Source organism: Nerophis ophidion, linkage group LG15 (assembly GCF_033978795.1).
Source record: "Nerophis ophidion isolate RoL-2023_Sa linkage group LG15, RoL_Noph_v1.0, whole genome shotgun sequence".
In the NCBI taxonomy this organism is placed as follows: Eukaryota; Metazoa; Chordata; class Actinopteri; order Syngnathiformes; family Syngnathidae; genus Nerophis; species Nerophis ophidion.
Window position 1 is genome coordinate 43,152,207 of NC_084625.1, and position 23,336 is coordinate 43,175,542.

The 23,336-nt window shown below is 42.1% G+C and overlaps 1 protein-coding gene across 2 annotated transcripts in view; it reads left to right on the top strand.

Annotated features, from left to right (window-relative positions):
• The first annotated feature begins 298 nt into the window (after positions 1-298).
• Positions 299-23,336, top strand: part of LOC133569674 (phosphatidate phosphatase LPIN2-like) — a 44,189-nt gene continuing 21,151 nt past the window's right edge. Inside the window, exons 1-15 of one of the 2 annotated variants that reach the window (XM_061922186.1) lie at positions 584-1,103; positions 5,500-5,595; positions 5,672-5,946; positions 6,009-6,128; positions 7,393-7,525; positions 8,262-8,610; positions 8,679-8,778; positions 11,957-12,144; positions 12,217-12,310; positions 12,367-12,436; positions 12,499-12,582; positions 12,647-12,708; positions 17,286-17,427; positions 17,486-17,634; positions 17,710-17,796. In XM_061922186.1, the coding sequence (XP_061778170.1) occupies positions 912-1,103; positions 5,500-5,595; positions 5,672-5,946; positions 6,009-6,128; positions 7,393-7,525; positions 8,262-8,610; positions 8,679-8,778; positions 11,957-12,144; positions 12,217-12,310; positions 12,367-12,436; positions 12,499-12,582; positions 12,647-12,708; positions 17,286-17,427; positions 17,486-17,634; positions 17,710-17,796 (2,141 nt within the window). In that variant the 5' untranslated portion in view covers positions 584-911. Of the gene's footprint in view, positions 1,104-5,499; positions 5,596-5,671; positions 5,947-6,008; positions 6,129-7,392; positions 7,526-8,261; positions 8,611-8,678; positions 8,779-11,956; positions 12,145-12,216; positions 12,311-12,366; positions 12,437-12,498; positions 12,583-12,646; positions 12,709-17,285; positions 17,428-17,485; positions 17,635-17,709; positions 17,797-23,336 lie in introns of both variants that reach the window. The other variant, XM_061922187.1, reaches the window with a different exon arrangement.

Below are 23,336 nucleotides of genomic sequence, written 5' to 3' on the forward strand. Positions count from 1 at the left end.
TGTCATCCTAAGAAACACTAAAACAGATTTAGTTTTTGGGAAAAATATAATGACTATACTAAACTATACTATAATATACACATTTGCATCTTCAGAATGGATTTGACTATCATTTAAAAATGTTACCGTTTTTTTTGTCCCCATACCGCCAGAGGTCCCCTAAAGGTTACTGTGTAAACAGAGCGATGTCCCCATTAAGTCAGCATTGCCAGAACACACACACACACACACACACACACACACACACACACCCGCACGCACGCACGCACACACGCACGCACGCACGCACACAGAGAGAGAAAAGAAGGAGGAATATAAAACTGATGGTTGGGCTTCTCCAACTTATGAGTCCTTCATTTATGACCTGACCTCCTCTAGGAACTGCAGTCCTGTATAATGACACTCGCTTGTAATAAAGCAACTTTTGGTTCAGTAAAGCGTCTCCCACGTCTCTTTGGACCCAGCCGGACTGCCGTGTCACCCTTCTGCCCGGCAAGACCAGAAATACACATTACTAGCAAGTTACACCAGATGTTTCGGGAATGATCTTACAGTGTTCACTGTGTCATTAACTGCGCCACCTGGCGGCTCAGGATAACTTAAACATAGTTTGAAGCGTAACAAAAAGTCGATACACACCTCCGATCTCCAGTTACTCGTAAGTTGAGGTACCACTGTATCAATTGATAATTTATTTACAACACCAAAGAACAAATGCACACATCATCAAAATAAGCAAATATGTTGCCTTTGACTTTAGAGCAGATTAATTCTACTGAATAATCAATGTACTGTAAAAATGTCCCATAATAAGCTTGTCAGTATTTTATGATCCATCCCTGGTGACTTTAACTCCTTATGTTGCAATGCAGAAGCACAAAGGTGTGTTGTGTACCTGACAAGTGGGCACCATGAACTACGTGGGCCAGCTGGCAGGCCAAGTTCTGGTGACGGTGAAGGAGCTCTACAAGGGGATCAACCAAGCCACGCTGTCAGGTTGCATTGACGTCATCGTGGTCCGACAGCCCGACGGAACATTCCAGTGCTCCCCTTTCCATGTCCGCTTTGGCAAACTGGGAGTCCTTCGCTCCAGGGAGAAAGCGGTCAGTGACGGTCCAGTTACAGTACTCGGTTTTCGTTCATCTTTTTTGGCAAAATTGGAATCGTACAAAAACCAGAAGTAAATTACCCGATAAAAAAAATGTAAATCCAATGAATGTGTTCCAGACAATAAAAGAATAGGAACCCAATACAATTGTTCAAGAATAATTAGTTTTAAATGCAGAAAACAATGGGAAACATGTATTATTTTACAGTAGTAAAATAAAAAACACCAACTTGCGAGATTCTTTGTTGGGCACTCAAATCCAATGAATGATACACTCAATGTTTGGCCGCACGATAAAGATAACCAAGCAAGTATACAATGGGAAATACGTATTATTTTACGGTAGTAAAATAAAAAACACCAACTTGCGAGATTCTTTGTTGGGCACTCAATTCCATTGAGTGATACGCTCAACGTTTGGCCGCACAATAAAGATAACCAAGCGAGTATATGAAAACTGGGGCAACATTTTGGCAATCACCAAATATAAATGAGGTGCAGCATTTCCTCGATTATCGCAGGGGTTACATTGCAGACTTCCATGCTAAGTGAATTTCCGTGGAGTTGGTTGAAGTATATTTCAAAAATGTATGCAGTTTCAACTTGATAAGTCACGTTTTCTATTTCTCTTTACAACAGGGGTCTCAGACACGCGGGCCAATTGTGGCCCGCAAGACGTCATTTTGCGGCCCCACCTTGATATGAAAGTTTAATGTTAGCCCGGCCCGCAAGTTTTATATGAATGGTGCGGGACAGCGTTGTGTTATTTGGGTTCAAAATGGATATTTCAACGTTCTGGGTTGCCTACATCTGCATTAGTGGAAAAGCGGCAAATGAGTGAAAGCGACAGAGACGTTGCCATGGAGACGAGGGTTTTTCTTACATGCCTGGCTGCAGTCTGTCAGTAATTACAGTCCCCAAATACCTGGACCAATTCAAACTGTTTTTTGTTTGTTTTATTGTTTAATTTGCATTGCCTCAGACAAGGAACACTACATATATATTTCTATATGACGCCGGATAACACTTCGGGAGCAGTCACTTTTTTGCGCTCGCTATCCCGGTACTTTCCCGGCAATTACCCGCCGACTGCCGTGTTGCTGTAGGGAGGAAAAGCGGAACGACACACATTGCGGAAATAACGTTATTCTCCGTGCGTCGGATAAATACAAATACTGTGTATTCCACAACCCCAAAAATGTATTTTTCAAAGCCTGCAGTGCAGAGAAGGGTTAGTGATGTGCAAAGACAATTCCAGAAAAAGTGGAGGGATGGAATATTTCTTTGTTGAGCACAGGGGCACCCCGATGTGTCTTATTTGCAAAGAGAAAGTAGCAGTGTACAAGGGATACAATTTGAAATGTCATTACACAGCTAGACATGCTGGGGAGTATGCAACATTTTTTTAAAGAAATATTTTCTCGCGGCCCAGCCTCACCCAGACTCTGCGTTCAGTGGCCCCCAGGTAAATTTTCTCTGAAAAGCCTATGTACTTGTGTATGGCTTATGATAGAGAAATAAAATTTCAATTCATGGGCAACAGCTCTGGTGGACATTCCTGCAGTTACCATGCCAACTCAAAGCTCCTTCAAAACTTGCAACATCAGAGACTTGCATACTCTGTGCTGTGTGATAAAACTGCACATTACAGTGTTTTTTTATTGTGGGCAGCCTGAGGCACACCTGTGCAATAATCATGCTGTTTAATCAGCATCTTGATATGTCACACCTGTGAGGCGGCATGGGTTAAAATGGCAAAGAAGAAGTGCTCACTAACAAACATCTGCACAGGAAAAATATTTGACAGGAATAGGTATTTTGTGTATGTAGTAAAAGTTTTAGATCTTTGAGTTCAAACCATGACAAATGGAAGCAAAAACCAAAGTTTTGTGTTTATATTTTTTGTTCAGTGTACTTTTGGTTTAAAGGGGAAGTCATTCATAATAAACAGGATAACTGCAATGAGCAAACTAACTAAAAACATACACTGCAATACACTGGGGGAATAACGATAATACAAATAAGATCCATTATGCACTGAGACCGTAGTAAGTGAACAGTAAAGTGGCAATGGAACTCGGTACCACCATAAGTAAAGAAACAACAAAGCACAAAAGTCCTAACTAAGTGAGTTTGAAAGAGGAACTGTAAGTTATAAATGGTTACGTAAAATGTTTTTATGGCGGGCCCAAACGCATTGTGAGGGTCTGCTGGGAACGTCTGGCAGAGGCTCCTGTCGGAGAGAGTTTCAATTCACACCTCCAGGAGAACTTTGAACATGTCACGAGGGAGGTGCGGGACATTGAGTCCGAGTGGACCATGTTCCGAACCTCTATTGTCGAGGCGGCTGATTGGAGCTGTGGCCGCAAGGTTGTTGGTGCCTGTCGTGGCGGAAATCCCAGAACCCGTTGGTGGACACCAGCAGTGAGGGATGCCGTCAAGCTGAAGAAGGAGTCCTATCGGGTTCTTTTGGCTCATAGGACTCCGGAGGCAGTGGACGGGTACCGACGGGCCAAGCGGTGTGCAGCTTTAGCGGTCGCGGAGGCAGAAACTCGGACATGGGAAGAGTTCGGGGAAGCCATGGAAAACGACTTCCGGACGGCTTCGAAGCGATTCTGGACCACCATACGCCGCCTCAGGAAGGGGAAGCAGTGCACCATCAACACCCTGTATGGTGCTGATGGTGTTCTGCTGACTTCGACTGTGGATGTTGTGGATCGGTGGAGGGAATACTTCGAAGACCTCCTCAATCCCACCAACACGTCTTCCTTTGAGGAAGCGGTGCCTGGGGAAGCTGTAGTGGACTCTCCTATTTCTGGGGCTGAGGTCGCTGAGGTAGTTAAAAAGCTCCTCGGCGGCAAGGCCCCAGGGGTGGATGAGATCCGCCCGGAGTTCCTTAAGGCTCTGGATGCTGTGGGGCTGTCTTGGTTGACAAGACTCTGCAGCATCGCGTGGACATCGGGGGCGGTACCTCTGGATTGGCAGACCGGGGTGGTGGTCCCTCTCTTTAAGAAGGGGGACCGGAGGGTGTGTTCCAACTATCGTGGGATCACACTCCTCAGCCTTCCCGGTAAGGTTTATTCAGGTGTACTGGAGAGGAGGCTTCGGCGGATAGTCGAACCTCGGATTCAGGAGGAACAGTGTGGTTTTCGTCCTGGTCGTGGAACTGTGGACCAGCTCTATACTCTCGGCAGGGTTCTTGAGGGTGCATGGGAGTTTGCCCAACCAGTCTACATGTGCTTTGTGGACTTGGAGAAGGCATTCGACCGTGTCCCTCGGGGAGTCCTGTGGGGAGTGCTCAGAGAGTATGGGGTACCGGACTGTCTTATTGTGGCAGTCCGCTCCCTGTACGATCAGTGTCAGAGCTTGGTGCGCATTGCTGGCAGTAAGTCGGACACGTTTCCAATGAGGGTTGGACTCCGCCAAGGCTGTCCTTTGTCACCGATTCTGTTCATAACTTTTATGGACAGAATTTCTAGGCGCAGCCAAGGCGTAGAGGGGATCCGGTTTGGTGGCCACGGGATTAGGTCTCTGCTTTTTGCAGATGATGTAGTCCTGATGGCTTCATCTGACCGGGATCTTCAGCTCTCACTGGATCGGTTCGCAGCAGAGTGTGAAGCGACCGGAATGAGAATCAGCACCTCCAAGTCCGAGTCCATGGTTCTCGCCCGGAAAAGGGTGGAGTGCCATCTCCGGGTTGGGGAGGAGACCCTGCCCCAAGTGGAGGAGTTCAAGTACCTAGGAGTCTTGTTCACGAGTGGGGGAAGAGTGGATCATGAGATCGACAGGCGGATCGGTGCGGCGTCTTCAGTAATGCGGACGTTGTATCGATCCGTTGTGGTGAAGAAGGAGCTGAGCCGGAAGGCAAAGCTCTCAATTTACCGGTCGATCTACGTTTCCATCCTCACCTATGGTCATGAGCTTTGGGTCATGACCGAAAGGATAAGATCACGGGTACAAGCGGCCGAAATTAGTTTCCTCCGCCGTGTGGCGGGGCTCTCCCTTAGAGATAGGGTGAGAAGCTCTGCCATCCGGGAGGAACTCAAAGTAAAGCCGCTGCTCCTCCACACCGAGAGGAGCCAGATGAGGTGGTTCGGGCATCTGGTCAGGATGCCACCCGAACGCCTCCCTAGGGAGGTGTTTAGGGCACGTCCAGCTGGTAGGAGGCCACGGGGAAGACCCAGGACACGTTGGGAAGACTATGTCTCCCGGCTGACCTGGGAACGCCTCGGGATCCCCCGGGAAGAGCTAGACGAAGTGGCTGGAGATAGGGAAGTCTGGGCTTCCCTGCTTAGGCTGCTGCCCCCGCGACCCAACCTCGGATAAGCGGAAGATGATGGATGGATGGATGGACACAATAAAACAAAACCACAATGAATGTGATTCTGCAGATCGACATCGAAATTAATGGAGAACCGGTGGAGTTGCAAATGAAACTTGGAGACAACGGTGAGGCTTTTTTTGTCCAGGAGACCGAACAAGACCACGTATGGCACTCATCCCAAGAAAAATAAGTGAAACTTTCTCTCAAAGCCTTTCTACAGATCCTTTTAATCCATACAGGAGGTAGTCCCTGCGCGCCTGGCGACCTCGCCCATTCACGCGGACGACGTTCCCGTGAAAATCCAAGAAACCGGAAGTAGTGGAACAACAACAGAGAGCGGTCCGTGTCTGAAGGTTCTGGAAGAGCAACCTCGCCCGAATGTGTGGGGGAAGAAGAGGAAGAGGAGAAGGAGGAAGCACAAAGCTGCCACCCGCAAGGAGCAGAAAAACCTGCCAGAAGGAAGCAAGCTGAAACTCTGCGGGCTTAGTTCAGATGAGGAGAACAACTTCCACTGGTGAGTCACACAGCTTGATGTTCCTGCTACTGAATTTGGTTGATTTTGGTTGTTTTTTTCAGGTCCTGCTCGAGTTCAATGATGAAAGACAAACCGAACAACTGTGGACATTCCTCATTCGCTGCCCTTGAGTGGGACAGCTACCCGTTTTCTGACGGGGACTGGGCTCCCTGTTCCGAGTGGTGAGTGACATGGACATCTGTATTCATTTGCTGAGGGGCCTTAGTCCAAACTTTTTCCACCGGAAAAATTTAAGGATGCGGGGGCCATTTAAATATTTTTCATTTTCAAACCATAACAAAACATATGGATTTTTTTTTTAATCCTTAGGGCTCCTGGGGAGCAGAGAGGGTCTCAGTCATTAAAATATTAAAAATAAGTCAAATTATTATTATTTTTGATTTAATGCTTACAGTAAATCTCTAAATCAACTTGAGGTTGATATAAAGTAAAACAAATAAGGTTTTATGCCTTTTCTGTCAAAGACAACTTTTTTTTTTTACAGTAAAACTGAAATATGCAGTATTTAGATAGATAGATATATAGATTGTACTTTATTGATTTCTTCAGGAGAGTTCCTTTATTTAGTAATTAAAGCCCTCAAAAATCAATAATGCAGGACACCATTGATTTTAAATTTTTAATATGTTTTTTGTAATCACAGTGGAAAGTTAAGTAAAATCCTACTAAATATATTTGAGATCCGAAAGGTTCCCCACTCATAAGGTGATGCATTCTTCTTCTTATTTTTTTTTAACTTTTAACAGTTAAATTTCAAGAACAACTTCCGAAATATCTGTCGATTTTAAATTTGAACTATTATTTTGTTTGTTTTATGCTCTTTTGTCAAAACGTTGATGTTTTTATATGGCAACCACACAACATATGCAATATTTTTTCCACATAAAACATTTTAAAGTGATAATTTCTAAGTAATAATTCATTATAACAGATTATGTTGTCCTTTTTTTTTTTTTTGAGCAATGTAAAAAAAAAAAGAAAATAAAGACAATAGGGAAAAAAACTGCCTGCATGGCAGCTTTGTGTCAACATTGCCGATTTTTCTCATTAGATTTCACCTCATTCCACTTTTTTAAAATCTTTTTTTTTTTTTTTGCAATACCATCAATTTAGCAATTTTTGCAGAATGTGTGGCGGGCTGGTAAACGATTAGCTGCCGGCCGGACTTTGGATACCCCTGCCTTAGTTAGTCTTAATTGTCCCTGAATCTACATTCTTCGAGACATTTTGAACAATTCTAAGCTTGGCGAAGCACCTCTTTTCAGCGTGCAAATCAAGTCTATCAATGCTTGGATGAGATTTCAGCACATACACGTCTTCATGTTTGACTTCCCGCAGGGGTCCTTGTACTTTTGTTCATAGATTCCAACATGCTGCGAAAGAAAGAGATTGTTTTGTTGCTTTTATCTTTTTTGTTACCTGCAGGGAGACGTCCGAGGCCACATTGCCTAGCAGCGACTCTGAGCTGATGGTGAAGCCCACGGAAAGTATGCTCAGGAACGAGTCACACATGCAGTGGACCTGGGGCGAGTTTCCACAATCTAAGAGGGTAAAAATGGTGAGAGGATTCACTTGCACTGTTTTCATGTATTACAATGCATGAAACGATGCTCAATGGGACCCATTGGGAAGGTTGGAGCATAGACTCTGTAGTCTGGACAATAGACTTTAGGGTCTTACTGTAAGTTCCCAGTGCCTGAAAGTCCAAGTCCATAGTTCTTGGCTGGTAAAAGGTCAAGTGCCATCTTTGAGATGGAGTTTAAGTAACTTGGATTTTTGTTCACAAATGAAGGAAGAATAGATCGTAGGATCGGCAAAGGTGTCTGTCATGGCCAGAAGGTAAAGCGTTCAATTTACCGGACGATTTATGTTCTAAACCTCAACTACGGTCATGCGCTTTGTGTAGTGACCGAAAAGACAAGATCATAGGTACAAGCGGATGAAATTAGTTTCCTCCTTTAAGGGAAAATGCTAAGGTGAAAATCTTTGTCGTAACGCCACCCATCCTTCACATTTAGAGGAGCCAGTTTAGGTGCCTCAGGCATCTAGTCAGTATGCCCACCAGATACCTACCTGACGAGGTGTTAAGGGCACATTCGACTGGAAAGAGCCCTTGGTGAAGATTCAAGTCCCGTTGGAGAGACTACCAGGATCAGGGTTCCCTGGATGAAGTAGCTGGGGAGAGGGAAGTCTGGACTACTCTGCTTAGGCTGCTGGTCTTTCAACTTGACCTCAGATAAGTGGAAGAGGGATGGACGATGGTGTTCCAAACACATCTTTTTTTCTGCAAGCAGGTCAGCAAAAAGGAGAGGTCCGAGCCAGAAGTTCTGACCATCACCCCATCAGACAGCACACATTTCAGAGTCATCTCCAGCCATGTGTCTCAGAAGGGCAAGCGAGCAGAATCGTCGGACATCGTTAGACCCGAACCACGCAATGCCACATCATCTCAGGACACCTCCACACCTCAGCTCGGGCCAGAACTTTCAATCTTTTCGCCCCAGCCATGCACAGCTCATTTCAACCTCTGGGAGAAAAACGGACGCAAGACCAGGTGGACGTCTTCTCCACCCGGCCGCAGGGACAGCCGAGATTCAGACAGAACCTCAACCAAGTCCGCAGACGCCGCGGTCAAAAGAAAGAGTACGTTTGAACTTTGCGGTTATTTCCAATGACGTTTAGAGCTCTTGAGTTGTTTCTGTTTTAACAAGGTGTAAAGAAGAGGAGTCAACATCAGGGCCCGGAAGATATTTACCTGGATGACCTGAATGTGCTCGAGCCCGATGTTGCTGCTCTGTACTTCCCCAAAAGGTACCATCAGCAACGTTTGATTAATTTCTTTCTTACTATTCAAGTACTGGAACCTCACAGACATACAGTTGTTTAAGTTAAAGTTAAAGTACCAATGATTGTCACACACACACACTAGGTGTGGCGAAATTATTCTCTGCATTCGACCCATCACCCTTGATCACCCCCTGGGAGGTGAGGGGAGCAGTGGGCCCGGAAATCTTTTTGGTGATTTAATCCCAAATTCCAACCCTTGATGCTGAGTGCCAAGTAGGGAGGTAATGGGTCCCATTTCATAGTCTTTGGTATGACTCGGCCGGGGTTTGAACTCACAACCTACCGAACTCAGGGCGGACACTCTAACCACTATTAATCATAATAATGATAATAATCCTTATAACAATGCTAATAATAATAATTCTCATCATTATTATAATAATAATAACACTGAGAATAATAATCAAAACCATTAAGTTAATAATTATGATAATGATAATATCAATAATAAACAGAGAAATCATAATGTTAATAATGATAAAAGTAGTAAAAATTATTAACATAATACTGTGATGTAATAATGATTATAATAAAGCAATCATAATAACAACCATAAACATAATGACAATAAAATGTAGAATAATCCTGATAAAATAAAATAATAATTTCAAACCATGACGATGATGGTACATACATACATACATTTTCTACCGCTTATTCCCTTTCGTGGTCGCGGGGGGCGCTGGTGCCTATCTCAGTTACAATCGGGCGGAAGGCGGGGTACACCCTGGACAAGTCGCCACCTCATCGCAGGGCCAACACAGATAGACAGACAACATTCACACTCACATTCACAAACTAATAAGGATAATAATGAAGATCATAAAATAAAACAATGATAATATAAACTATAATCATAATAGTGATAACAAAAGCCATCTTAATGATAATAATCACAATCATTATAAAAATGTTGATGATATAGTGCCTTTCTAAAACTGTAGGCATGTATGGTAAATGGGTTGTACTTGTATAGCGCTTTTCTACCCCTTTTTAAGGAGCCCAAAGCGCTTGGACAGTATTTCCACATTCGCCCATTCACACACTGACGGCGGGAGCTGCCATGCAAGGCGCTCACCAGGACCCATCAGGAGCAAGGGTGAACTGATGGGTAAATTTCCCCAACATTTGTTGGGGAAATTGAATTGATAAGACCCAACACCAAGAATAGACATTTGAAAGGCAATTTAAAATAAATAAAGAATAGTGAACAACAGGCTGAATAAGTGTACGTTATATGAGGCATAAATAACCAACTGAGAAGGTGCCTGGTATGTTAACGTAACATATTAGGGTAAGAGTCATTCAAATAACTATAACATATAGAACATGCTATATGTTTACCAAACAATCTGTCACTCCTAAATAGGGTTGAGTATCGTTTGAATTCGAACGATTCCGATTCTTTGTTTCAATTCCGATTCCTGACGATTCTCTATCCCGATTCTTCTTGTACCAGAAATTGTGTTTGCCAAGTAGTCCCTGGAAGGTGGTATGTATTTTGGGTTGAGAGTTTTCACCATATCCCTGCAAACACAAACAAACATGTAATGTTGCTGTTACTGTTTAGCCCAGTATCAATTAGCTTAGCTCTAACGTTATTGCTTAACTAACCTAAATGTTGGAGATTCCACCTCTGAAAAGGGATGCAGTCTTTTGACTATGTGTGCAGTGACCTTTCTGTGGCACTCTTCCGTCTGTGGCACCGACATCTTCCCCATTGCCGCTACGGTGAACGGAGTACGCTGAGCACAATGCGGAACCTGGCTAGCAGGTTGTAAATTGTCTTATGAAAAAATACGCGGGCTAATTTGTCAGCTGCCTCAACGTTGGCGCAAAACACATTATTTATTGCATATATATTGTTTTACTTACCGGATTCGGACTGCAGTGCAGTCACCGAGGTGCCAGGCTGGGCGTCGGAGCCGGAGCCAGAGGAAGAGGCAGAGGAGGACGGTCGGCGGAGCGTGTCGAAGACGGGACACGCAATAATTTGTACTCCATGAACTCGGAGGTGCTTCATCATGTTTGACGTGCACCCTCCTGAGCAAGAAACAGTCCTGTCGCACGTGTTACATTTCGCAGATATTTCATTTTTTTTAGTAAAATGAAGCCACACTTTCGACTGCCGACGCCCGCTATCCATGCTTGACTGACTCGCTCGGCTACATATGCTCGGCTGTGCTAACACTTCTGGCGGTGGGCGCTTCTTCGTTGGTGTTCAGCGGCTTCTTCTTCCGGTCGGCGGACTTATTCTTTTTTTCCGGTCGGCGGACTGGGTATCGAAACTAGGAATCGAAATTTAAACTTTTGAACGATTCCGGGAGAATCGGAAAGTTAGTCCCAGTTCCAATCGATACTCGATACCCAACCCTACTCCTAAACGCTAAATCCGATGAAATCTTATACGTCGAGTCTCTTACGTGAATGAGCTAAATAATATTATTTGATATTTTACGGTAATGTGTTAATAATTTCACACATAAGTCGCTCCCGAGTATAAGTCGCACCCCTGGCCAAACTATGAAAAAAACTGTGACTTATAGTCCGAAAAATACGGTATATATAATAATGAAAATAATTAACTGAGATAGGCGCCAGCACCCCCCGCAACCCCAAAAGGGAATAAGCGGTAGAAAATGGATGGATGGATTATGTTAACAAATAACTAAAAATAAAAAAAAGATAAAAAATTATGACACAATAATAACAAAATAACTGATGCTAATAATACAGATAATACATATCTAAAAATAATAGAAATAATAGAATGATAATACTAATAAATAACAATAATGATAAGATATAAATAAATGATAAATGGGTTGTACTTGTATAGCGCTTTTCTACCTTCAAGGTACTCAAAGCGCTTTGACACTACTTCCACATTTACCCATTCACACACACATTCACACACTGATGGAGGGAGCTGCCATGCAAGGCGCCAACCAGCACCCATCAGGAGCAAGGGTGAAGTGTCTTGCTCAGGACACAACGGACGTGACGAGGTTGGTACTAGGTGGGATTTGAACCAGGGACCCTCGGGTTGCGCACGGCCACTCTCCCACTGCGCCACGCCGTCCCCAAACTGTGATATGATCAATAAGAGATTGCCCAATAAAAGTGTGGGATTGTGTGTCAGTGAGTCTGAGCAGGTTCCAAAGCACTGGGTGGAAATGGGCTCCCAGTCGGGCTCCCAGTCGCCACAGTCGACAGGCAGCGGTGCCGCGGACAGCGGCACAGAGTGTCTGTCTGATTCTGCCACCGATCTGCCTGATGTCACGCTGTCGCTCTGCGGCGGGATGAGTGACAATTCAGAAATCGACAACGGTAAGAAGTCTTTTAGCATATTGCTAACACACATTAACACACTCAATAGCGAGTCTTTCCTTAATGTTGCAGAAAGATTCATGGATCACATCATCACCTATCACGAATTTGCAGCAAACCCAGCGATTATTGACAATCCCAATTTGGTGGTCCGGATTGGACACAGGTGAGCATTCGTCATCAGAAAAGTGAGGCGGTGAAAATGAGCTCGTTCTTTCTCAGATACTACAACTGGACCCTGGCAGCGCCGCTCGTCCTCAGCATGCAGGCTTTTCAGAAGAACCTCCCAAAGGTATCATTGACTGATGCCGACTGCTGCGTCGTCCGCGTTAGTAAATGCTGGAACCACCGCAGGCCACAGAAGAAGCCTGGGTGAAGGACAGGATGCCCAGGAAGTCTGCTCGATGGTGGTTCTGGAGGAGGAGCAGCGGGAAGCAGGTAGCGGTCCTCCACCGTTGTGCACTGTCAAGCAGGACATGGCTTCTTTGTTTGTTTGTGTTAGTCGTCAACAGAGACAAAGCCGGCACGGGAGAGCCCGGACCGTAACACCAGTCCGACAACACAGTGAGTCACTTATGCTCCACGGATAGGTGTCAAAAAAATGTACCACGGATGAATAAAAGGACCATCAAAGGAATCAATTAAAGGCCTACTGAAACCCACTACTACCGACCACGCAGTCTGATAGTTTATATATCAATGATGAAATATTAACATTGCAACACATGCCAATACGGCCTTTTTAGTTTACTAAATTGCAATTTGAAATTTCCCGCTAAGTGTCGTGTTGAAAACGTTGCGGTGACGCATGCGTTTGACGTCTCGGGTTGTACTAGCGGACATTTTTTTCCAGCCCGATCCAAGCTATAAGTAGTCTGCTTTAATCGCATAATTACACAGTATTCTGGACATCTGTGTCGCTGAAGCTTTTGCAATTTGTTCAATTAATAATGGAGAAGTCAAAGTAGAAAGATGGAGGTGGGAAGCTTTTAGCCTTTAGCCACACAAACACAGCCGGTGTTTCCTTGTTTAAAATTCCCAAAGGTGAAACTTTATTATGGAACAGAGCGGTCAAGCGAACATGGATCCCGACCACATGTCAACCGGCAGGTTTTCGATGAGAAAATTGTAATAATAAGTTGGCTCTTACCGTAGTTATGAGCGGAGCCAGCGTCCTCCTGCAGCTGCTGCGGCGACTATTACCTCCTCCCACGGAGACACTGGCGGTCACTACACCCCTGGCCACACCCTTCTGACTTTCAGGTACTATATAATCTCACTAAAACACTAGCAACACAATAGGCAGATAAGGGATTTTCCAGAATTATCCTAGTAAATGTGTCTAATAACATCTGAATCGCTGCCACTGCAATCGCCTTTTTTCCATTTTTTTTTAAGGCAAAGCTTTCAATTTACCAGTTGATCAACGTTCCCATCCTCACCTATGGTCATGAGCTTTGGGTCATGACCGAAAGGATCTGATCACGGGGACAAGCGTCCGAAATGAGTTTCCCTTAGAGATGGGGTGAGAAGCTCTGCCATCCGAGAGGAGCTCAAAGTAAAGCCGCTGCTCCTCCACATCGAGAGGAGCCAGATGAGGTGGCTCGGGCATCTGGTCAGGATGCCACCCGGACGCCTCCCTAGGGAGGTGTTTAGGGCACGTCCAACCGGTAGGAGGCCACGGGGAAGACCCAGGACACGTTGGGAAGACTATGTCTGCCGGCTGGCCTGGGAACGCCTCGGGATCCCCTGGGAAGAGCTAGACAAAGTGGCTGGGGAGAGGGAAGTCTGGGCTTCCCTGCTTAGGCTGCTGCCCCCGCGACCCGACCTCGGATAAGCGCTAGAAGATGGATGGATAGTCCTTCACCATCAATATTCTCATCCACAAATCTTTCATCCTCGCTCAAATTAATGGGGAAATTGTCGTTTTTTATGTCCGAATCGCTCTAGCTGCTGGTGGCTATGATTGTAAACAATGTGAGGATGTGAGGAGCTCTACAACCCGTGACGTCACGCGCGCATCGTCTGCTACTTCCGGTAAAGGCAAGGCTTTTCTATTAGCGACCAAAAGTTGCAAACTTTATCGTCGATGTTCTCTACTGAATCCTTTCAGCAAAAATATGGCAATATCGCAAAATGATTAAGTATGACACATAGAATGGACCTGCTTTCTCCGTTTGAATAAGAAAATCTCATTTTAGTAGGCCTTTAAACAGTTTATGTAGGAGGAGCTTATCAACGCTACTTGGGCAAAAATACTAATATATGAAGAAAAAGGGCTGGGCGATATATCGATATATTGCGGGTTTGTCTCTGTGCGATAGAGAAAATGACTATATCGTGATATTTGAGTATACGTTCTCACGCAGTTGCTTTTAGCTGCGGGCATTACACTACATGCGTTTCTCACTCTTTCCTGTCTGTCCTTCTCACAGAGAGTTCAAACAAGCGCACCTTCTTACATACGTCACATACGTATACAAGGTAGCGGCATGGGTAACGTTAGCTGTGGTGCGAGTGGTAATACGAGAGAACGAAGGTGCCAATCTGGTAACAAATGAAGGAAGAATTAATTCCCAAGAAAAACAGCAGGGGGTCCATCGTCAGGCGGTGGTTTGGCTTCAAGCGGGAAGATGTCGAACAGACAACCGTAATTTGTCAAGAATGCGGCAAAAGCGTTGCTACAAAAGTAGCATTATTGCTAATATGTAGCCTCATTTGAAAAGTCACCCGCTAGAGCAGGGGTGCCCATTACGTCGATCGCGAGCAACCGGTCGATCGCGGAGGATGTGTTAGTCGATCGCCAGCCAAGCATTTAAAAAAATAGACCGAAAAATTAGCGATCATCAATCTTCACCAAGATGTCACTTTCATCACTTGATTGACATTCAAGACACCTGGGGGTCTTGCGAGATGACACTGGCTGCTACGAGCTCACTATTAAGGAAAAGTGATAGACAGGAAGGCGAGAAACACTTTTTATTTCAACACATTCGCGCCGTACCTGCTGTCAAAGCTCTAGAAACCGACTGCACAGTTCCTATCTTCACAATAAAAGCGCTGCTTCCTCTTGCCTGTGCTAACAAAATAAGAGTCTCAGAAAGCTGGCGTGCACAACCTAGCCAGCTACGGAGCTAATGGATTTCTTGTAAAGTGTATAAAAAGGAGTATGGAAGCTGGACAAATAAGATGCCAAAAACCAACCACTTTCATGTGGTATTGGACAGAAAGGAGGACTTTTGTTCTCCTCCATTTGAAAATGCCGACGTTATCCGCACTTCTGTCGGATTCCAATCAATGCAAGTCATCTGAATCAGGTAATACTCCAACTTATATTCTTGTCTTCATGAAAGAAAGGACTCTATATTTGTTAAACATTATTGCAAGGGTGTCAAACTCTGGCCCGCAGGCCAAATCTGGCCCGCCGTGTAATTTAATTTGGCCCTTGAGGCAATATCAATTTAGCATTAGAGCTGGTCCGCCGGTGTTATACAGCGTCGGTGCCGCTGTAACACCGCAATCCCCGCTAATACTCATACTTGCCAACCCTCCTAATTTTCTTGGTGGACTCCTGAAGTTCAGTGCCCCCCCAGAAAATCTCCCGGGGCAACCATTTTCCCAAATTTCTACCGATTTCCACCTGGACAACTATATTGGGGGCGTGCATTTAAGGCACTGTCTTTAGTGTTCTCTACAACCTGTCGTCACGTCCGCTTTTTCTCCATAGTAACAGCTTGTTACATAACATTTGTGGCTTTTACACACACACACACACACACACACACACACACACACACACACACACACACACACACACACACACACACACACACACACACAAGTGAATGCAAGCATAGTTGGTCAACAGCCATACAGGTCACACTGAGGGTGGCCGTATAAACAACTTTAGTACTGTAACTAATATGCGCCACACTGTGAACCCACAGCAAACAAGAATGACAAACACATTTCGGGTGAACATACGCACCGTAATACAACAGAACAAATACCCGGCCCCCTTGCAGCACTAACTCTTCCGGGAAACTTCCAGCAAACTGACCAATAATTAACGTTTTATTCATGCATTTTCTCTTGCTACTTCAAGGCTTGAATGTTTGGTTCATTCATTATTGTTATTTTATTTTCAAATTTATTATTAGCCTGTGGAAAAAAATGTATATTTACCTCAGAAGATTGCAAATAGAAAAAAAGGCATTACATTTTTATTTAAATTTTATTTGATATGCCATTGATATTTTTTTAATTATTATTATTATTATTTGAAACTGGATTTTGCATGTCACTAAAGTTATACAAGCCTTGATTGGTCAATATTTAATGCAAAACTTGTGTGGGTCCCTATTAAAAGGTTAATTTGTTCAACCTTGGCCCGCGGCTTTGTTCCGTTTAAAATTTTGGCTCACTCTGTATTTGAGTTTGACACCCCTGCATTATTGCATTACCATTAAAAACCTTTAATCTGTTAACAAAAACGTATGCTTTCTTCTTTGACGTCTCCATTATTCATTGAACAAATTGCAAAAGATCAGCAACACAGACGTCCAGAATACTGTGGAATTATGCAATGAAAACAGACGACTTATAGCTGGGAACGGTGCTGGAACAAAATGTCCTCTACAATACGTGACGTCACTCGCACGCGTCATCATACCGTGACGTTTCAGCAGGATACTTCGGCGCGAAATTTAAAATTGCAATTTAGTAAACTAACCCCGACCGTATTGGCATGTGTTGCGATGTTAAGATTTCATCATTGATATATAAACTATCAGACTGCATGGTCGGTAGTAGTGGGTTTCAGTAGGCCTTTAACACTGTTACAAATATGCGCCACACTGTGAACCCACACCAAACAAGAATGACAAACATATTCCGGGAGAACATTCGCACTGTAACACAACATAAACTCAACAGAACAAATACCCAGAATCCTTTGCAGCACTAACTCTTCCGGGACGCTACAATGTACACCCTCCGCTACCACCAAGCCCCTTCAACCTCAACCCCGCCCCAATCCCCCAACTAAGAGAACGTGCTTGCTTTGGAAAAAGGGCTAAGAGCTGAATTGAGTGCTGCCCTCTTTTGACTGAAAATGGTATTACAATCAGATGTTTCTTCAGACAAAGAACACCTGAGTGGTCCAGCGACGACGACAACAAAGAGTTGAAAGCCGCTTATGCGTTAAGTGAGCGCGTGCAGACGGAAGGCCCCGCCCCCTGCCCGGCCTACAAGAAGTCCCTCCGACTGTCATCGGAGCAGATAGTGAGACATTTAAAGGTCCGCACCTTAAACTCGCTTCAAACATGTGACTGTCCTGCAGGAGGGTCTGAAGCTGAGGGAGGGGCCTAATGACATCGCCTTCAGCATCACCACTCAGTACCAGGGCACGTGTCGCTGTGAAGGAACCATCTACCTGTGGAACTGGGACGACAAGGTCGTCATCTCCGACATCGACGGCACCATCACTAAGTACGAGTCGCTTCCTTGTCGCCCTGTTTTTCCTCAGTTGTACAAACTTCTGGTCATGACTTTTTCCCATTGCAGATCGGACGTGTTTGGTCAAATACTGCCACAGCTGGGCAAGGACTGGACTCACCAAGGAATCGCCAAGCTGTATCATTCCGTGCACCAGTAGGCAACAAACCTAGTGCTTGTTCTCAATAAAAACAGCAGTTTTTTTCACAGAAAACCACTTCATTCACCCTAAGATGGTAACAATTTATTCATAGAGAAGATCTCTCTAGAGCAGGCCTGGGCAATTATTTTGACTCGGGGGCCAAATTTAGAGAAAAAAATGTGTCTGTGGGCCGGTCCATCTATTTTTAGGGACACTAATACAAACCCTCACAATAATGTCTGATTGAGTGCTAAAAACGTTATGACAAACCACCTCAAAAATAACGGAATGGAATTTTTTTTTTTTTTTTTACTGAATGAGACACCCAGAATGTACATGAAAATAAAAAATGTGGGATTCACAATATTAACTATGAAGGATAAAACACTGAATATTGACAACATTTGAACGTCACACACCCTCTCGATCGACCTATATTACAATATAGCGAAACACAACAAAAACGCAAAAAAACAGCAAAACACGAACGCGAAGGGTAAAAAAAAACAACCTACAATGTGATATATCACTAAGCTTTTAACTTGACTGGTGGGGGCCAAATTTAGAGAAAAAAATGTGTCGGTGGGCCGATAAATCTGATTTTAAGGAACACTAATACAAAACCTCACAATAACGTCTGATTGAATGCTAAAAACGTTATGACAGACCGCCTTACACGGAATGGAATTTTACATTTTTTTACTGAATGGGACACCCAGAATGTATATGAAAATAAAGAATGTGGGATTTACGATATTAACTATTAAGAATAAAACACTGAATATTGACAACATATGAATGTCACACCCCCTCTGGATCGACATGTTTTACAATCAAGCGAAACACAACAAAAACGCAAAAAAACAGCGAAACAGTAACATGAAAGGTAAAAAAACCACCTACAATCTGATATATAACTAAGCTTTTATTTTGATGTGTCGGTGGGCCGGTATATCTTATTTTTAGGAACACTAATACAAAACCTCACAATAATGTCTGATTGAATACTAAAAATGACCGCGTTAAACGGAATGGAATTTTAAACATTTTTACTGAATGGGACACCCAGAATGTACATGAAATTAAAGAAAGTGGGATTTACAATCTTAACTATGAACGGTAAAACACTGAATATTGACAACAAATGAACGTCACACCCCCTCTCCATCAACATGTTTTACAATCAAGCGAAACGCAACAAAAACGCAAAAGAATCAGCAAAATAGGAACGTGAAGGGTAAAAAAATCCCCACCTACAATCTGATATAGCAATAAGCTTTTATTCTGACTCGGGGGCCAAATTTAGATAAAAAAATGTGTCTGAGGGCCAGTACATCTAGTTTTAGGAACACTAATACAAAACCTCACAATAATATTTGACTGAATGCAAAAAACGTTATGACAGACCGCCTTACACGGAATGGAATTTTAATTTTTTTTACTGAATGAGACACCAAGAATGTACATAAAAATAAAGAATGTGGGATTTACAATATTAACTATTAAGAGTAAAACACTGAATATTGACAACATATGAATGTCACACCCCCTCTCGATCGACATGTTTTACAATCAAGCGAAACGCAACAGAAACGCAAAAAAAACCAGGAAAATATGAATGCGAAGGCTAAAAAAAAAACCCACCTACAATCTGATACATCACTAAGCTTTTATTTTGATTTGGGGGCGAAATTCAGAGAAAAAAATGTGTCTGGGGGCCGTTATATCCCCTTTTTAGGAACACTAATACAAAACCTCACAATAATGTCTGATTGAGTGCTAAAAACGTTATGACAAACCACCTCAAAAATAACGGAATGGAATTTAAATTTTTTTTACTGAATGAGACACCGAGAATGTATCTGAAAATAAAGAATGTGGAATTTACAATATTAACTATGAACGATAAAACACTGAATATTGACAACATTTGATCGTCACACGACCTTTCATCGACATGTTTTACAATCAAGTGAAAATCAACAAAAACGCTAAAAAATAGGGAAATAGGAACATGAAGGGTAAAAAAAAAAAAATACAATCCGATATATCACTAAGATTTTATTTTGACTCGGGGGCCAAATTTAGAGAACATTTTTTTTTTCTGAGAGCTGTTATAAACGCTTATTAGGAACACTAATACAAAACCTCACAATAATGTCTTATTGAGTGCTAAAAACGTTATGACAAACCACCTCAAAAATAACGGAATGGAATTTAAATTTTTTTTACTGAATGAGACACCCAGAATGTACTTGAAAATAAAGAATGTGGGATTTACAATATTAACTATGAACGATAAAACACTGAATATTGACAACATTTGAACGTCACACGACCTTTCATCGACATGTTTTACAATCAAGCGAAAATCAACAAAAACGCCAAAAAATAGGGAAATAGGAACATGAAGGGTACAAAAAAAAAAACTACAATCCGATATATCACTAAGCTTTTATTTTGACTCGGGGGCCAAATTTAGAAAAAAAATGTGTCTGGGGGCCAGTATATCTATTTTTAGGAACACTGATACAAAACCTCACAATAATATCTGATTGAATGCTAGAAACGTTATGACAAACCACCACAAAAATAACGGAATGGAATTTAAATATTTTTTACTGAATGAGATACCCAGAATGTACATGAAAATAAAGAATGTGGGATTTACAATATTAACTATGAACGAGAAAACACCGAATATTGACAACATATGAACGTCACACCCCCTCTCCATCAACATGTTTTACAATCAAGCGAAACGCAACATAAACGCAAAAGAAACAGCGAACTAGGAACGTGAAGGGTAAAAAAATCCCCACCTACAATCTGATATAGCAATAAGTTTTTATTCTGACTCGGGGGCCAAATTTAGATAAAAAAATGTGTCTGAGGGCCAGTACATCTAGTTTTAGGAACACTAATACAAAACCTCAGAATAATATTTGACTGAATGCAAAAAACGTTATGACAGACCGCCTTACACGGAATGGAATTTTAAATTTTTTTACTGAATGAGACACCAAGAATGTACATAAAAATAAAGAATGTGGGATTTACAATATTAACTATGAACGATAAAACACTGAATATTGACAACATATGAATGTCACACCCCCTCTCGATCGACATGTTTTACAATCAAGCGATACGCAACTGAAACGCAAAAAAAAAACCAGGGAAATAAGAACGCGAAGGGTAAAAAAAACCAACCTACAATGTGATATATCACTAAGCTTTTAACTTGACTGGTGGGGGCCAAATTTAGAGAAAAAAATGTGTCGGTGGGCCGATAAATCTGATTTTAAGGAACACTAATACAAAACCTCACAATAACGTCTGATTGAATGCTAAAAACGTTATGACAGACCACCTTACACGGAATGGAATTTTACATTTTTTTACTGAATGGGACACCCAGAATGTATATGAAAATAAAGAATGTGGGATTTACAATATTAACTATGAACGATAAAACACTGAATATTGACAACATATGAACGTCACACCCCCTCTCGATCGACATGTTTTACAATCCAGCGAAACCTAACAAAAACGCAAAATAATTGGGAAATATGAACAGGAAGGGTAAAAAAAACCCCTCCAACAATCTGATGCATCACTAAGCTTTTATTTTGACTCGGGGGCCAAATTTAGAGAAAAAAATTTGTCTGGGGGCCGTTATATCTGCTTTTTAGGAACTCTAATACAAAACCTCACAATAATGTCTTATTGAGTGCTAAAAACGTTATGACAAACCACCTCAAAAATAACGGAATGGAATTTAATTTTTTTTTACTGAATGAGACACCCAGAATGTACTTGAAAATAAAGAATGTGCGATTTACAATATTAACTATAAACGATAAAACACTGAATATTGACGACATTTCGACTTGTTTTACAATAAAGCGAAACGCAACAAAAACGCAAAAAAACTGCAAAATCAGAACGTGAAGGGTAAAAAAAAACACCTACAATCTGATATATAACTAAGCTTTTATTTTGACCCGGGGACCAAATTTAGAGAAAAAAATGTGTGTGTGGGTCGGTATATCTGATTTTTAGGAACACTAATACAAACCCTCACAATAATGTCTGATTGAATACTAAAAAAGTTATGACAGACCGCGTTCAACAGAATGGAACTTAAAACATTTTTACTGAATGAGACACCCAGAATGTACATGAAAATAAAGAATGTGGGATTTACAATATTAACTATGAACGATAAAACACTGAATATTGACAACATATGAACGTCGCACCCCCTCTGGATCGACATGTTTTACAATAAAGCGAAACGCAACAAAAACGCAAAAAAACTGCGAAACAGGATACGTGAAGGGTAAAAAAAACAACTACAATCTGATATATAACTAAGCTTTTATTTTGACTCGGGGGCCAAATTTAGAAAAAAAATGTGTCTGGGGGCCAGTATATCTATTTTTAGGAACACTAATACAAAACCTCACAATAATATCTGATTGAATGCTCGAAACGTTATGACAAACCACCTCAAAAATAATGGAATGGAATTTAAATATTTTTTACTGAATGAGACACCCAGAATGTACATGAAAATAAAGAATGTGGGATTTACAATATTAACTATGAACGATAAAACACTGAATATGGACGACATATGAACGTCACACCCCCTCTTATCGACATGTTTTACAATCAAACGAAACGCAACAAAAACCCCAAAAAATAGGGAAATAGGAACATGAAGGGTAAAAAAAATAAAAACTACAATCCGATATATCACAAAGATTTTATTTTGACTCGGGGGCCAAATTTAGAGAAAAAAATTTGTCTGAGGGCTGTTATAAACGCTTTTTAGGAACACTAATACAAAACCTCACAATAATGTCTTATTGAGTGCTAAAAACGTTATGACAAACCACCTCAAAAATAACGGAATGGAATTTAATTTTTTTTTACTGAATGAAACACCCAGAATGTACATGAAAATAAAGAATGTGGGATTTACAATATTAACTATCAAGAATAAAACACTGAATATTGACAACATTTCGACTTGTTTTACAATAAAGCGAAACGCAACAAAAACGCAAAAAGACTGCAAAATAGGAACCTGAAGGGTAAAATAAAACACCTACAATCTGATATAGAGAAAAAAATGTGTCTGTGGGCCGGTATATCTGATTTTTAGGAACACTAATACAAAACCTCACAATAATGTCTGATTGAATACTAAAAATGTTATCACAGACCGCGTTCAACAGAATGCAACTTATAATATTTTTACAGAATGAGACACCCAGAATGTACATGAAAATAAAGAATGTGGGATTTACAATATTAACTATGAACGATAAAACACTGAATATTGACAACGTTTGATCGTCACACCCCCTCTCGATCAAGCGAAAAGCAACAAAAACGGCCAAAAATAGGGAAATAGGAACATGAAGGGTAAAAAAAAAAAAAACTACAATCCGATATATCACTAAGCTTTTATTTTGACTCGGGGGCCAAATTTAGAAAAAAAATGTATCTGGGGTCCAGTATATCTATTTTTAGGAAC